Source organism: Apis cerana, linkage group LG2 (genome assembly GCF_029169275.1).
Source record: "Apis cerana isolate GH-2021 linkage group LG2, AcerK_1.0, whole genome shotgun sequence".
In the NCBI taxonomy this organism is placed as follows: Eukaryota; Metazoa; Arthropoda; class Insecta; order Hymenoptera; family Apidae; genus Apis; species Apis cerana.
In genome coordinates, this window is record NC_083853.1 from 3629483 (window position 1) to 3646396 (window position 16914).

The 16914-nt window shown below is 29.6% G+C and overlaps 1 protein-coding gene across 5 annotated transcripts in view; it reads left to right on the top strand.

Annotated features, from left to right (window-relative positions):
* The window catches only part of LOC107997516 (neuronal acetylcholine receptor subunit alpha-7), a 367007-nt gene that overhangs the window by 226489 nt on the left and 123604 nt on the right, over positions 1 to 16914 (top strand). For all 5 annotated transcript variants that reach the window (XM_028666579.2, XM_062071768.1, XM_017056162.2 and 2 more), the window contains 2 exons: positions 1763 to 1838; positions 8272 to 8466. In XM_028666579.2, the coding sequence (XP_028522380.1) occupies positions 1763 to 1838; positions 8272 to 8466 (271 nt within the window). The remainder of the gene's footprint in view (positions 1 to 1762; positions 1839 to 8271; positions 8467 to 16914) is intronic.

A 16914-nucleotide genomic window follows, 5' to 3' on the forward strand; every position in this document is an offset into this window, starting at 1 on the left:
TTCGGTATTTCATGTGAGTTGTTTTTTTTTTTTTTTTTTGCATGTAGAATAAAAGGAAGAAAGGATATCGGTGAATATTCTTGAAAGAGAAAAGGTAGCGAAACTTTTTAGGATAAAATGTTTTTTTTTTCAGGAAAATTTTATCAAAGTATATTCTTTGAATGTGAGAAACCGATGAAAAAAAAAAAAAGCAAGAAAAATATTTTAAAATGTCGAAAAAAGAAAAGAATATGGAAATTTATTTAAATTCGTATTTTTCTAAAATTTAATATTTTAAAATGTATTCAAAATATTTACAATAAGAACAAATTTTTTATCAAAATAATTACTACGAATTATTCAGTTATACTATATTATTTCGTTTAAAATATTAAATGTTAAAGAGATTCTATGGATTAAAATAAAGCAAACAAAATAATAAAAAGATTTCGATAAAGATATTATTTTCAAAAAGATTAAGATTAAAAAATTATCATTTTATTAAGTTTATCAAATTTATCATGTTATTAAATTTTTTAATTTTTTGATACATTGTAAATCTATTCTTGTCTTGTATTTTGTATTCTATAAGTACAAATTTTATTTTAAAATTACATACTTTCCATACAATATTTTTATTCCGTAATATTTATACTATTTTTAATTTAATCAGGAAAACTGAAATATTCTATATAACTGGAGTTACGTATTGCTTTGAATTATTTAAAAAAATAAATAATATTATTTTTTACTAATTATCAATAATTTTAGGATTTTAGCAATTGTTAATTCTTATCAATAATTTATTTACAAAAGTACACAAGTCAAGCGATGAAAGATGAATCAAAGTTTAAATCAAGATAAAATTTATATATTTCGTGTACCTCGTGTTTTCTTCAAAGAGAAAATTTCGAAGTTTCGTCAACACAGCAGCTTCAACAAGGGATGATGATGAACCAATACAATCAATATATCACGTCTGCGAAACGAAAATGTCATTTTCCAAACGTAAATATATCAATCCCGTATATACAATCAATCGAAACCTCCAAAACGCCACAAAATTTTATAAAAGAGAAACGAAATAAATGAGAATAAAAGTATCGGATTTCCTTTAATTTAGCACGAAAGATTGTTCGATAAACATAAAGAAGCAAAATTACCAAAGAAAAAAATAGAAAAGAATGAATTAAAATAATTAATTAAGTGGTTCTTGAAACGTCATTAGAATAACTAAACTATTCGAGTTTTCCTTCGACGATATTCTCAAATCCAATCAAGAGTAATTTTCGAAAACTTATTATCCTTAAATGGATCATAAGAAATTTGTCATGAAGAGAATTTACGTGTTCACTTGTGAATAAAAACTATTCCTAAAGAAATATTTTCGATTTTACTCTCAAGCATACGTTTAAACATCGGCAGAGAATTTTCTCTTATTGTCGAGGAAGAATCCAGAGGCTCAGTCTGTCGATGGCCACGGATTTTACCTATTTTTTTTTTTTTTTTTATAACAACCGGACACGAAACATTCCTTTATGACACGCCATCGTTCCTTGAACCTCTTCCTCGCACGATTTATTTATCGAATACCAACACCGCGCGCCATGTTATTCTGCTGCCCATAGCTGTTGCGAAAGTAATGGTGGTAGTAGGTGTAGAAAGCGAAAAGTGACATAAAGCTGTCGCACGTGCATGTATGCCCGCTTCGCTGTGTGTGACTTAGCAGAAATGCCACGGCCATAGATGTTTGCCTCTGTTAATCGAACTTTGACGTTGTTAGGTCGACCTCGTGCTCAGCTCGGAGACGGGCGGTGACCTGTCCGACTTTATCACGAATGGAGAATGGTACCTGATCGGTGAGTACCTCTGGATTTTTTTTTAAATATTCGATATAAAAATATTATAAGAAATTTGCATATATAATTATCTTTTGACGGTTCAAAGATTTTAGTAATCGATGATAAATAGTGGAAAATTTAATGTACTTGGATTTAATTAAGTGATGTATAAATGTTGTAATAAATATAAAATGATGTACAATTTGATGTACAATTGATTTTGTTGATCATAATATATAAAATTTTATTTGAAAGAATAGGGATAGATTGTCAGTTTCATTTCTTTCAGTGTAATAATTATTGAATATGAATATACTTCTTCTTTTTAAATAATAATTTAATGATATTTTCAATAATTTCAAACATTCTTATCGTTATTTAATTATTTCTCTTTTCATTATATCATTATTCTTTTATTGAAAAATAAAAGAGTAAGAGAAAAAAAATAATAGTCTAAAATCTTAGATCTTTTCCTTTTTTCTCAATTAGTCAAATTTAATTTCGAAATTTTTGAAAATGCTGATTTTTTATCAAGTTCTTACACTGAAACTTTATTTCTGAATAAATATTCGAGATTTCGTGATGTGAATTTTCGCGCTGTTTAAACACGAGCGTTAAAAGCTGAAGATATCATGAATATATACAACTTATATGCACTTTATATATATATAAACCATGTATACGTCGTTTCTTTACATGATAAAAAATTAGCAAATTTTTTCTTTTCTTTTAAAACACATTATATTCGTAAATATATCTAAATTGTTATACATATTCTTAAAATTTAACACAAAATTATTAAAAATACAATATAAATTTTTATTCAACATTAAAGTTTCTTCATTTTTTCGCGAAATCTTTTAATAATATTATTAGTAAAATGAGAATTATTGCAATAATGATAATCTTGAAATTTGAATTCACTGCTTTAATGTTTTTCAAGTAATAAGAAAGTCTTATTAAATGTCCATAGAAATTATGTAGATATTTTCAATCTTCCACTACCTTAAATTTTAATGAAACAACGAAATACAGATTATTCGAGATATCTTCGAATTTAATGTAAATTTATCTTCAAGTAATAATAATTTACTTCAATATTCAACAGCAAGAACAGATATATCATACCTTAGACAACTATTAAACTTAGCTCACGAGCAAGGAATATAAGTCAATAACTATCAGCACAAGTAGCTCAACTCAATATTAAATCAAACAATAGATATATAGAGAAAGGAATGTATTGAAGACTAATGTAATACAACTATAACAAAATATATATGTCTGCAGACACATATAAAATTAAAATAATATTAAAATTTTGGAAAAATGCTTTTATGTTATTACTATTTTACAAATAAGTATTTATTATATTCAACAATATTATTAGATATAAATATAGAGATAAAATTTCTAATTATCAATTTTTTTAATGCATTAATAATAATAATTTTTAAAAAATAAATAATAAATCATTAATTATTTTCAAAATATCATCCTCGTTATAGTTTTCTAAATTCTATATTGTTGAAAATCAATTGTTCGCAAGTTCTTCGTAGCATTTTCTATCAATACTCTATTATAAATTGCAAATCAACTAGTTCTAACAGCAACGATGGATCGCAAATCGAACTCGTACCAACTAGTTCTAACAGCAATGGATTATCGAAAATCCATTTTCCATTCTACGCTGATTTTGACACCGTAATAGAATATATGTCAATTTGAAGTATTAACACGTTTCAACATTGATGCAAGCTACATTCATATCGTTCACATGCACATTATTTTCATTTTAAATATTTTGATCCGTCGAAATTCCAGTTAAAAACATTAAATTTCATGCATAAAACATTTTGAATATTCTGAATTTTCTATATTAATTAGAAAACTGAGAATCGTCGTGATAGAATTCAACAAGTTCAATAGAAAATAGAATTGTAATGTAAATTTCATATTATTTTAAATTAATCGAATTATTCCGTTATTCTGTCTTGTTGGCTGTGATTATTCAATATAATAATAAGACTGAAACATAAATATATAAAATTTCTTTTTAAATATCTCTATTAAAATATATGCCTTGCATTATTTTATTTCATTTTGATTTTCCCTATTTTCCCTATTTTCAAAACTTCTCTTTCTTTGCAAAATAAGCTTAATCATACTATATATCATTTTTTTAAATCATATCTATTAATAAAGGAAATGTAACTAAAATAATATCAATTTTTCCCTCTTCAAAGTGAGAAAAAAGAAAATGATTATATACCATTACACTTTACACATTCATAGTATTTATACACATATTTATACATAATAAACTCATTAAGAAACGCAATTTTGATAAAACAATTATCTCAGATAAACACAAACTTATTTTTATAAAACTAGAAAGGATATCGTTCCAAGTTGATCTTCTCAAGTCATTTCGTTCTGATCTCGAATTCAATTCTCTCGGAATTTTCTTTGGCCATAACAAAAACTCCTATTTGTGAATACTTCCACCACGTAACATTTCTTAATAATGTTTCAACAGAGGAAGCCAATTTCCAGGTTTCCACGCTAAAATGCACTCTTCGTTTTCCCGCGCGCGATATTCGTGTCACTGACGCGTAAAGGAATGCTGATAGAAGTCGTTAGAAACCCACTTCCACGCTCCTCCAATCCCAAAAACGTCGTTGGGCGATAAAGATATCTCATCGTCTTCCGTTTCGTCGTGCATCATAAAGTCTCTAATCGATGTGGCGATCGAACAAGCCTCGAATCGTTTTACGACACTTCGAATCTCGATGTCCACGATTTGGCGGGCATTCGTGATCTCTTTCACTCTTTCAACTCATTTTTGACTCCTCTTCGATATAGCGATGGGGTCGAATCAGTGTTGGATAAACGATTGATGAACTTAAGCATCGAGAAAAAAATTATTTTTTCAGAAAATAGAATTAATCGAAATTAGAATGATTTATATATAAAGTTACTTAATAATATAATTATGAGAATCAGAAAGATCTCGTGATTTATATAATTTTATTGTTTATATAGTCTCATTAAAAATGTGAAAATATATATGGGAATTAAATGAATTATACGAATTGTAATAAATATTTCCGAAAATAGATAAGAAAATTGATTTTAAATATAAACGATTTTCTTTCTTTTGAAATTATCTTTTTTCTTTTTGAATGTATCTCTTGAAATATAATACAAGGAATTTTGTAAGTGAATTTTTCAAACCTATTCGCGAGATATTCGAACCCATCACTATTCGATTACTACAATTTCGTAGTGTTGTTCGAATTTTCTTCACGTAGGGCGATTTTGCCGATGCTCACTTGTGTATGAAAACGCTTAGCCAGGAATCTGAAAAATAATGGAAAGTGGTTGCGAGAATCTTAGCGAAAATTGCATTAATAAATTTAGCTTCCTTCAATGTGTAGCGTTGCAAACTTCTAGTCTCTATCTAGCCTCAATACTTCCCTCTTTTAAGACTTATAGTGAAAATTCTCACCGTGATACTTTCCTCGAGAATGAAAAGGCGGGATGAGATGACTTCGAGGTGAGTTTATTGCTGAATATGTTGGGTGATTTGACATAGATGGCGAGGAATAGAGTGTGTGCAATATCCCATAAGATGATGCAAAGTTGATATGACTCAGAGGAGAATGATTTTGCATAAATGCATAACTGGAAAATGACGCACAGTTTTAATATTATTATTGAAAATATTTATATTTTTTCTCTTATTGCTTGAGCTGGAATTATCTTTGAAGTTTCGATATTATATTGGAATTGCTCCCAGTGTAATACTTTTAGATACTATAAACTGATGAGTATTGTACGAAAGGATATTAACAGAATAATTGTTAAATAGTTAAATTGTTAAATAAAGTATTTAACAATTATTCTTCATTTTTAAGAATCGTTTTTATAAAAGCAAAATAAAATTAGATTATCAAAATATCTCGAAGATATATTCGTTTTTCTTTTTTTTTAAACAGTTTTCGATATTGTCAAAGCCAATGTTGGTATTTTTATTTAAAAGCAAAGCAATATCACAAAAGCACAAAATAAAGTTATAAATTCTGAAATTCATTTTGGAAACACAAAACAAAACCAAAAAAAAAAAAACAAGAAGAAAGAAATATAGCTATTTTGCATGAAATTGCGAACAGTAAAACGGTCCCACGGTCCCATAGAGAAGCGCGTGCAACGAAATAATTAAAATTGCACATTTGCACAATAAGGGCAAGCACAGATGCTGCTTTCGTTTTACGACTCAGAATCATGTGGGATATTAGCATTCTCCTTGTATAAATTCTAGGAAAAAGTGTTTCAAAGATGCAGCAACAAGTGAAACATCCTCCTTTTCTTATCCTTGAATCGTCAAAGATATCGTTAAATCGAGAAATATATTATTTAATTAAAGATAATTAAAAGAATCTTTCAATATCTATCGAACATATGAATTCGCTCTTTCGATGATGTTTTATTAAATTTTATGATATCTGTGCACGTATGTTATTTCAGTCAATATTAAACTTCTTTATTTCGAACAAGGAAGTGAAATTACACTTTGGAAATATACACATAAAGTAGGATAGGATCGTTGGAAGTACTTGTTTTATGAAAGTCAAACAACTTTATAGATATAATCGATGACTTGATGAGAAAAATTTAACGTTTATTATCTCGAATATAAAAAAATAAATACATTTGCAGTTATAACGAAGTTTTCATAATTTTTAATTCAAATAATTTCATTTATACATTCATCTTTAACGTTTAAAGAATGCATTCGTTTCATTCGAAAGCTCTTGTCAATAATTTTATTTACCGTAAACGACACCGTAAGATCTCTAACAGGTGTAGTCGTCTCATGAAAACAGTTAAACAAAAGTCACGAGACATCGTGCTCGTATTTTCCTAGTTATGACTATGCTCGGCTATCTCCAACGATGCATACTTCGCCCTCGTAATTCGAAATTAGTCTGAGAGTTCGTGTCATGCGCGCGATGCACGTTGCTCGCGAAATTAGCGAGCCATGTAATCCGCGCGCCACAGTCAGCTTGATCAAAATTAGAGGTCGAAAGTTAATTACACATGCTCCTCCAATTTGTTCTTTCCGTTTACGATTAGAGATCCGTTGTATCGTTCACGATCTTGATTTCGTTCGGGAGAAGCACGAAGATCTGTCTCGAATATAAAATTGACATTATTGTGCATTATTTTTGAAACTGAGGATGTGGAAAACGAGTGATCATTATACATCGTATTATCAATGTTTTAAAGAAATATTGTTTATTTTGATACTTTAAAACTACTATTCATATTTATATCATTACTATACTTTATATTACTATACTATACTATTCATATTATCCAGAGTATTAGTTATTAATATTTGATATGCATTATATATTCAAATTTAAAATTATTAATTATTACGATTATTTCTTTTGAGAATGATTAATTTAAAGAAATATTGTTTATTTTGATACTTTGAAACTACTATTCACATTATCAATCAGAATGTCATTAATATTTATGCATCGTGCATTCAAACTTAAAATTATTAAATAATACGATTGATATTTCCTTAGTGAAGTAATGAATGATCAATTTAAAGAAATATTGTTTATTTTGAAATACTTTTAAATTCAAACAATTTTCTCGAATCATTAAAACAATAAAACTTTGCTCCTTTTTTATCATAAAAGAATAGCACGAAACTATGCATTGTTGAAAAAGACTGGCGTAAAATTCATATCGATTTCCGATCTATTGTCGAAACCAGTGAAACACGCATCTCCCAAGGGTAAGCACTTAACACAATTACCGTATTCGGCCCGCAACGGGTGTTTAAACTCCTATCGGAATTTGCACCGTGCCAAATTACACCGTCGCGTGCAACAGTCGCCAAACTCACTTTCAGACGCGGTCAAAAGCGGCGCGTTGCATGAACGGGAACAAGAGAAGTGTGTAGCGGATGATTTGAATTTCTCCCTAAGCTTCGTTCGAAACGATTCAACGATTCTGTCTATCTAATGATGCAATACGATTGTAGTACTTTTCTATAAACTTGCCACTTAAAATCTTATCACAATATCGTATCAAGATACTATTAAATTTATAGAATTCATATGAAAAAAATCAAAATTTATAATATGAATGTTACAAAAATAGAAATTCTATGATGCGATCTATTTAAAATTTTTTTCAAACTGCATATTCATATAGCATATATATAACAATTAATAATGCATGAACTATTAACTGGCTAATCAATCTTATACTATTGATCCACTTCATATCGAGTAAATTGAATCGAAAATTATTTCAAAAAATATATTCAACTCAGGTCAAAAAAATCCTAATTAAATTCTTTTAATGAGTCAAATCGTTACAATTTCCTAATTATTTATTAATTAAATTTCGCTTTATGTTCCAGGAATGCCGGGCAAGAAGAACACGATAACGTACCAATGCTGTCCGGAGCCTTACGTCGACGTCACATTCACCATACAGATCCGTAGAAGGACCCTCTACTATTTTTTCAACCTGATCGTGCCGTGCGTGCTGATATCGAGCATGGCCCTCCTGGGGTTCACCCTTCCGCCAGATTCCGGGGAGAAGCTCACCTTAGGTAACGTAACTCGTAGCATGCCTTGCCTGCCAAGTATCACACCAGCCAAACAATAATACACCTTGTTTCTCTTTTTTTTTTCTTTTTTTAGTTTTCTATTCTTCCGTTGATTCTTTTTCATGAATTGTCACATTATACACACGATATGTATACTCTGTCTGTCTATCTCTATCTATCTCTCTTTCTATATCTGTCTATCTCTCTTTGTATATGTATGTATGTATTACACATACACTTGGAGTCTTGCGACTGTTTGATTGATTTAGTCGGATTATGTTTCTACGATATATTTATCACGTTGACCACCTATCTATCTATCGCCACTGAAACGCCATCGAGCTGTATACCACGTTTCTTTCGCGACAGAAAGGTATTTGGAAAAAGGGTGTTTTCTTTTTTTTTTTTTTCTTTTTTAAGGATTAAATCGAAATCAATCGTCGATGTACGATTCGAATGGCCGGACGACATTGCGAATATATATAATTACACGTTTTCACGACGTCTCTCCCCTTAATTATTCGCGCTTCCAACGATTCCTCCGTTATTTGCTAAGAGTCACGCGATAGGCGACAGTGGAATTTGGATAGATTTGGATTGAGAGATACGATATCAAAATTGTCTACGTCCATCAGATATATTTATGGATTTTTTGGTTTTTGAATGGGTAAAAATTTAAACGTATCGTATTTGAATTTTTTTCCCCCCCCAAAATATGGACAATAACAATTTTTGATAGTATATATACTTCTCGACGAGTTAGAGATTTTTTAATCTCAAAAGGAAAACAGGTGATATTGAAATATCATTCTTCGATTCTTGTCTTCCTGGATCAGAATCGGGCGGAATTATCGATTCTGCGTAACATCTGGTTCGTTTCATCAATCATTTGTGTTTTAATGAGATCGACCTGGTATTGAGCTTCCTCAATAGGGATCTTCGACCCCTGGTTTGATTAACGCTTCGAGATAATTGCTTTTGTTCGGACGGTGAACGAAAATTATTATTCTTCTCGATTATGAATGGAAATATTGCTTCGTTTAATAGAGCGTATTCACGGTAGTTATATATGATAGTTTCGTTTAGGTCGTCTAATCTATTTGCAGATTTATTTCAAGACTCTTTGTCGCGTGTTTTTCGATGAAACTCGGGAATTTAAGGAGAATTAAATGGATATCGTGATCTTAAACACGTCGATAAATTCGATCAAAATATTCCATGAATATTTCACGTAGGATATTATCCTCGTAATGATTTATTTTTTAATAGATATTTTTTAATAGATATTCGAAGGAATAAATATATATGCGGAACATGACGAAAATTTGGCGAAAATTTTTATATCCAAATTTCCATTATGAATTTCCGTGTATTTAATTCTCGAGATGGAAAATTTAATATTTCATTCTTCCTGAATGAGATTATACGTGTACATATTTCGTATACATATTTTCTCATTTGCAAGAATACGTGTTTTATTTATTTATTTTTTTCCAACAATTATACCAATTTAGAGCAAAAGTAAACGAGAAAAAATGAAAAGAATTTGATGATATTTCGTTTAATCCTTAATTTGTGACACGCTTGTATGTTCTTTAATTGTTTGAAATTGAAAACTATGGCAATTTTTAGCAATTGATTTAGCATATGAAAGCGAGTATTTAATGACGATGTACACGTGCAATTATGTATAGAATTTTTTTTATTAGCTCATTAAACGATATTGGTTTTTTTTATTAATGATGAAAATAAAATACAATAATTGAAAAAGGAAAACAATTACTAACATGTGATCAAATTGTTTATTGAAATTTAAATTTTAATAGTATTCATTTTTCAAAAGATAACATTTTTTTGTTCATGAATGAAATAAGTATTATTTTATTTAAAATGAAACACATTAAATTCAATTGTTTAATCTTCTAATAGTTTGTGTACATTAAAAGAGATATAAAAGTTATATATAATAATTTTAGAAAATTCTTGAGAAATTGTGATGATATTATATTAATTTTCAGTTCAGTTCATATTCAATAAATAACAACAAATTAAAACTATAAAATAGTAAGAAAAGATATTTACGAGAATAGAAACTTTCATATCAATTATTAAATTTATTCAAAAATTTATGACATGCTTTAAATTAAATACATATTATCTTACATATTATCTACGTATATAAAAATATAGAATAGCTTTTATTTTCAAGATTATTCAATAAAATATAAAAAAAATTTTATATAATTGTAACAGTTTGAATAGATATTATTCAAAAGGCTAGAAAGATTTTATTAGAACGTTGATATTCCACGTCACTAATTAAGGATCGAACGATTTCAATAGAATTTAACAGTGATAAGTTACATACGCACAATTTCATCTAACCAGTGATTATTAGCCGATATTATAAAATTTTTATTCGCATTCCAACGTGATTCAATAGTTTCTTTCTTTAAATTGCTCAGAATAATATTTTTACCGACCAACTCATCATAACTTTGATTTGAGACAAGTTACTCGATTAAATTACTTTTAATCCATGCACTATACATCTCATAGAATAATTAATCTTTATCTCAATTTAATAATTCTTGAAATTTCAATTTCAATTTTTCAAAATTCTAACTAAAAACATCACAAAGTATTTTAAAATCAAGTAACATAAACCATTTCACCTGTGACCTCAATAATATAACTTGAACGTTTTCTTATTTGAATATTTCATTAATAATCACTTATTAAATAAATTCATATCTGAGAGAGGGAGCAAAAATTCTCTCCGTGTTTCTGCGGAATTTTTATGGAAAAAAATCAGTTAGCTGTCTTTCGTATTCTTTCGACGTCGATGGCATGGATAAGAGGTTCTCTCGTAAAATGGCGATATGTATGGGAAGGCCGAGGTTCCATCGATATTTTGAGCCGCCTTATACTCGACCACGATCTCCGTTAACTCCCATAGGGGGCGTCGCGTGATTTCAATTTTGGATCCCGGCTGCATCCCGCGAATTGCAGCGGGGAAAATCTGCACAATACATTGTGCATTATATACGCGGCCATGGTGAAGTTGGACCGCTGCCTATCTATCCTTGATGAGGTTGCAACAATTGACTTTGAGATATTCCTTCTGGGATCGGCGGATGGCTTTGTGGCCCGGCCACATGTGGACACATGGTTAATTATTAGATTGTTTGGAAATAAATTGCGGTTTTCGAATTTATCGAGTTTCAAAATCACCTTCTTCGAACAGGAACAGAGTTTATCGAGAGTTTTATTGATTTGTTTGTATAAATGTTTGAAGATAGAGGATTGATAAATTTGTAATTATATTTCAACAATATTATTAAATTCGAATAAGGAAGTAAAATTAAAAAATTAGAATTTATTTCTTGATAAGCTATTTATTGAATGCTTACAAAATTAAATTTTTTATTAAAATATTATTGACAAAATAAATTTATTGTTTTTTATGGGTCAAGAAATCCTATTTATATTTTCATAATATAAGTTCTGGATTAGCAGATAAGATTAATTCATACAAATAATATCCACGTTTCTATAATTATTTAGATTGTGTTACTGTTTAAGTATGCATACCGTGATTGTAAAATTTTCTCCCTAAAATAAGCAACAATCCTCTGGAGCTCTGGATAAAATGAATAAAATTCGTGCTGCACTCAAGCTGTTGAGTCATGTAAAGATTTACAAGTACTGTCTCTAAACTGTTTGCATATAAAGTCTGTGGATGACAGTCTAGGGACACTCCAGAAATTCTATAAGATATGGTATGCAATGTACAATGTAAACAGAAAATCTGCATATAATATCCACAATGTATACAAACAATTTCTACATCCATATTTTAATATATATATATTTTAAATCTCATTTTGTTATCTAACTTGTGTATAGCTTATCTTATTATCACATAAATCATGATCAATATTTATTTTCATTTATCATTATCAAAGATTAATATTTTATAACTATTAGATGATAATATATATTTTACATTTTAAAATTGTATATTGTTTCATTATAATGAATTAAAGGTTTTCATTGGAGTAAATCTTTAATCGAAAAATATTATATAATTAAATATTTTATTGGAAAAATTTAATATGCAATGGAATTTAATATGGAAACCGCAATTTATTGTGTATAACTTATATAGTTTCGTATAAAATATGCCTTAAACATATATTAAAGTGTATATTGTCTCATGAAAACGAAACTGCACTTGCACATAAAAGAATATGAAGAATTCAGAATATTATATTTCCTTCGTTATTAGTATTATAGTTTCAATATTATAGTCCATTTAAATTTTATGACATATACTAAATAATACCATAATGTTCCAAATAACTATATAAAATAAAGTCTAAGAAATAAAAAAATACAAGTTAAGGAAAAAAATAGGGGAAGAAAAATAATTTAAAAAGTGAAATAATCTCTCAAAATTCATTTTTAGTTTAGAAATCATAATTATTGTTTCATCAAAGCATTAATATTATTGCTTTCTGAAATTTGTTAATAGAAATATATTTATCAAATCTTATAAACGTTTCATCATAAATTAATCGACCCAATTCTCTAATCTCTTTTAAAAGAGAAATACTTGTTTTTCGAATAACGAATCCTTGAAATTAGTCGTGCAAATTTTTTGAGATTTCAAAATCTCAAATGATATCAAAAAATAATTATACAAAATATTTATATCTATAAAGTTATTCAATAAGTGTGCCAATCTATGAATATGGATATATCAAACAAATGGAAGTGGATGAAAAAGAAAGATTGTTTCTTCGTACATATTTTGGAAGAAATTTAATCATAATGGTTTTGCAAAAAATATAGAATACTTTTGACATATATATTTTTCTTTTATAATAAGAAAAAGATATTATCAAAGCAATAATATATAAAATATTTCGTTTTATACATTTAAGAACAATCTTTAAAAAAAAATTGTTAAAAAAAGTATTTTATCAAAATAATCATGATTTTTGCATCGAAGATTGTAAGTATCAAAGCCAAGTATTCTTGGCTATTCAACATAATATATATTAATATATATTTAATCATAATAATCATAATTAATATTGTTAAAAAAGTAATAAGAAAATGATAATCTATCATTGGTATTTATTTGATCGATAAAATGTATCAAAAAATATACTTAATAGTTTTCATTAAGGAAGAAAACTTTTATATTAAAAGATAATAATTTACAAAGTATAATTTACTACAATATTTACAACCTTACCAATCATATGTGAATAAATACAAACATATGTTCAATCTTCAAATTCATTCAAACAACTTCAACTTAACTTTCTATCAAATCATTTAATCAATTCTAATTAACACAACTTCGATAAAAAAAGAATCCCTATATATCCTTTTCATCATGCAATCGTCCCTCGTCGTTTCGTTTTTCTTAAAGAAATCGTTTGAACGATCGACACGATTTAATGAAAATGATCGTTTTACTATTTTTCGTTCGCGTAATCAAAAGACGTCTTCGAGTGAATCGACTCGTAATAAAAACCGATCCGCCAGAAATGTCGATTCCGAACGACCGGCTACCTACACTAAATCAGATTTCATTTCACGTTGCACGTATATATATGTTTATTTCAATGGCCTCGCGTGATTGTGTTCGTTTATTCCACTCGTTGAGCACGATCGTTCTTAACTCTTTAATATTGACGTGGAGCTTCGCCTCGTCGAATGGAACACTTTTCACACGAAATAATCCGGAGTTCTGATAGATGGTATTTATGGCGAATTACTTCCAGACGTTTCCCTCGTTTATCGTGCTCTAAACGTGAATCTTGCCAACGTGATCTCTCCAACGTGATCTTTCATAATGCATGGTAGATTGTCATTAACAGTGGTCTTAGATTTATTGAAGTGTTTGCAAGCTCTGGTATCGGGAAACATTGGAAACGTGCATCATTATTTGGATTAATTGCACCATTTGGAATTTGCTCCTCCTTTGAAAGAAGAAACGTTCGTTTTCAAATTGGAAGATATGACGTTATTTAAAAATCAATTGCTATTATTAAATCGTGACGGGGTGGCTTTTTATGCAGTTTTAATTTGATTATCGAAACAAAAATCTGAAAAATATATTTTGAAATAATAATAAGATACGTAATAATATAAAATGTTAATAATAAAATATGTAATTTTATTTAAGAGAAGAGAAGTTTGTGAAGATAACTATACACAATGTAACACGATGTAAAATGAAAGGATCGAGAATTCAATTCACTGGCAAATAAACAAATTCTGTTTTTTTTTTGTCAAACTATATATGCTCGTAAACTTCAACTTTACACGAAAAAAATATCTATTGCAAACCGTGCTGCGAATACGACAGATCTGTACACAAAAAAATAATAGTACACAATAATCTTCGATAGCCATAACAAATCTTCCTTTTTTTTTTATTTAACAACAAAATATCAAAAAATTCTTCTTAACTTTTCCAATATTTTTAAAATAATTTAAATTGCACGATAAATTTAAATAAGTTTCCCATACAAGTTTTAATCCAATTCATTTTCAAAACTTACTTAATTATAATATATTTACATAAATATTATTTAAAATCTCACCTCTCAACGATTGCAACATTACTGCTCCTAATCCATCTCAAGACCAAAAAAGAAAATAATCATTGAGAACCACCTTAACCCATAGCTTAACCCGTGAACTTAAGCCTCTCCCTCAGGAGTGATGCGAAGACGGAAAGGGATTTCTGAGAAAGCACAAATTTCGGTGCGCAGAGGAGGGAGGGAAATTCAATTTCCATTGGACCCATCGCGGGCAACGACAGGATCGATGTTGGCAGGGATTCGAGCTCTCGTCGACAACGGTTGTTCCCCGTGCACAATTGCCGCTATGTACACAAGCGGCCCCGTGTATACATACAAATACGGACGTGGCCTGCATGCTGCGTGTCCCTTGTGGATACCGTGAGCGTATAATTTTCACGCACACACCGCCTCGTCCCTGGAAAACACCACCGTGAAAATGCCACCGTCTCGACAACAGAGACGCATCCATATCCCTTTGGGGATGCGCATGGACATGCAGTATGTGGCGTGATTTTTACTCGATCGAGAAAGTTTCACCAGCCTTCCTCGATTATTATATATATGGAGACGGCTCGCTCTCGTGATTTCATTCCGAGGCGTTCACGTGTGCTGCTTCGGTGGATCAGTTGTGGAGGAGGTGAAGAAATTTTCTTTCTTCTCGTTTGACGAATGACGACGATTTTTTAGGTTGAGGAATAATAATTAATCACTCGTGAATCCTCTTATTCCTTTTACTACAATAAGAAATAGAGATTTTGGGTATGTAGAGAGAGAGAGCACAATGAAAATACGTTCTTTTCTGGCAGAATATTTTTAAGAATTAATTTAAATGTGAAATTAATGGCCAATGTTTCAATGCGGTTTCCATTTTGCAAAAATTTTAAACCATAATATTCACAAATGACTTTATCATTCTGTTGTAAGAGAGATTCCCAAAATAAGATCAAATTTAAAACTTGACAAAATTTTAAAACTTGGAGATTGATCTTAAAGAGATCTCGAACATCGACGGAAGAGTTATCGATGCTTCACTATGCTTTATGCGAAGTTTCTTATATAAGACAGCACACGAAAAACTTTCGTTCATCACGATGTGTATCACGATGATCGAATAGCTGGATAGAATATCGGAACAATCTTGATCGATAAAAATACAAACAGGGATACTACTATCACCAAGATAGATAGAAGATAGAATTTCCCGAAACGCTCGTAATTCGTCGAATTTCCAAAACATCGTTGATAATATCAAGTTATCCGGAATATTGGACCGGTGTGGATCTATTCTTATCTAATGCTCGAGCGCTATAGGGTATTGGTCGAAGGAGCGAGAGTATAATATCATAGAAATTCCATTCCATCCGAGTTTCATCATCGCCGTAGCCTTAGCCAGAACTCGATGTAAAATGGATTCCGCTCGAAACCGGTCCAGAAATAAGATTCTCCTTAGAAATTCCGATTATAGTCGTGGGATCTGCATGCATCGGGGATGCTGGGAGGGCCGATGTTACAATCCTCTAATTTCTTGTCGATTTCCGCGATGGGATTGGACCGGGCAAAGAACGCTTGAAATGAACGGTGGATGCAGTCCGTGTATTCTCTGTGATTTTGGTATTGGCCAATGAGATTCTCGCGAGATTCCACATTTCGGTGGATTGGAGATCGTCGAGTAGTTTTGTATCTATTACAAATAATTCGGTTGTTTCATCGTGAAAATTTGTGTTTGGATTGAAATTTTTAAATTTCATGTTATAACTTAAGATGCAAGTTTGATAATTTTTAGAAAAGGATTGTTAGAAAGGAGAATTTGATGGAGTTTGATGAAATTGAAGAAATTTGTATA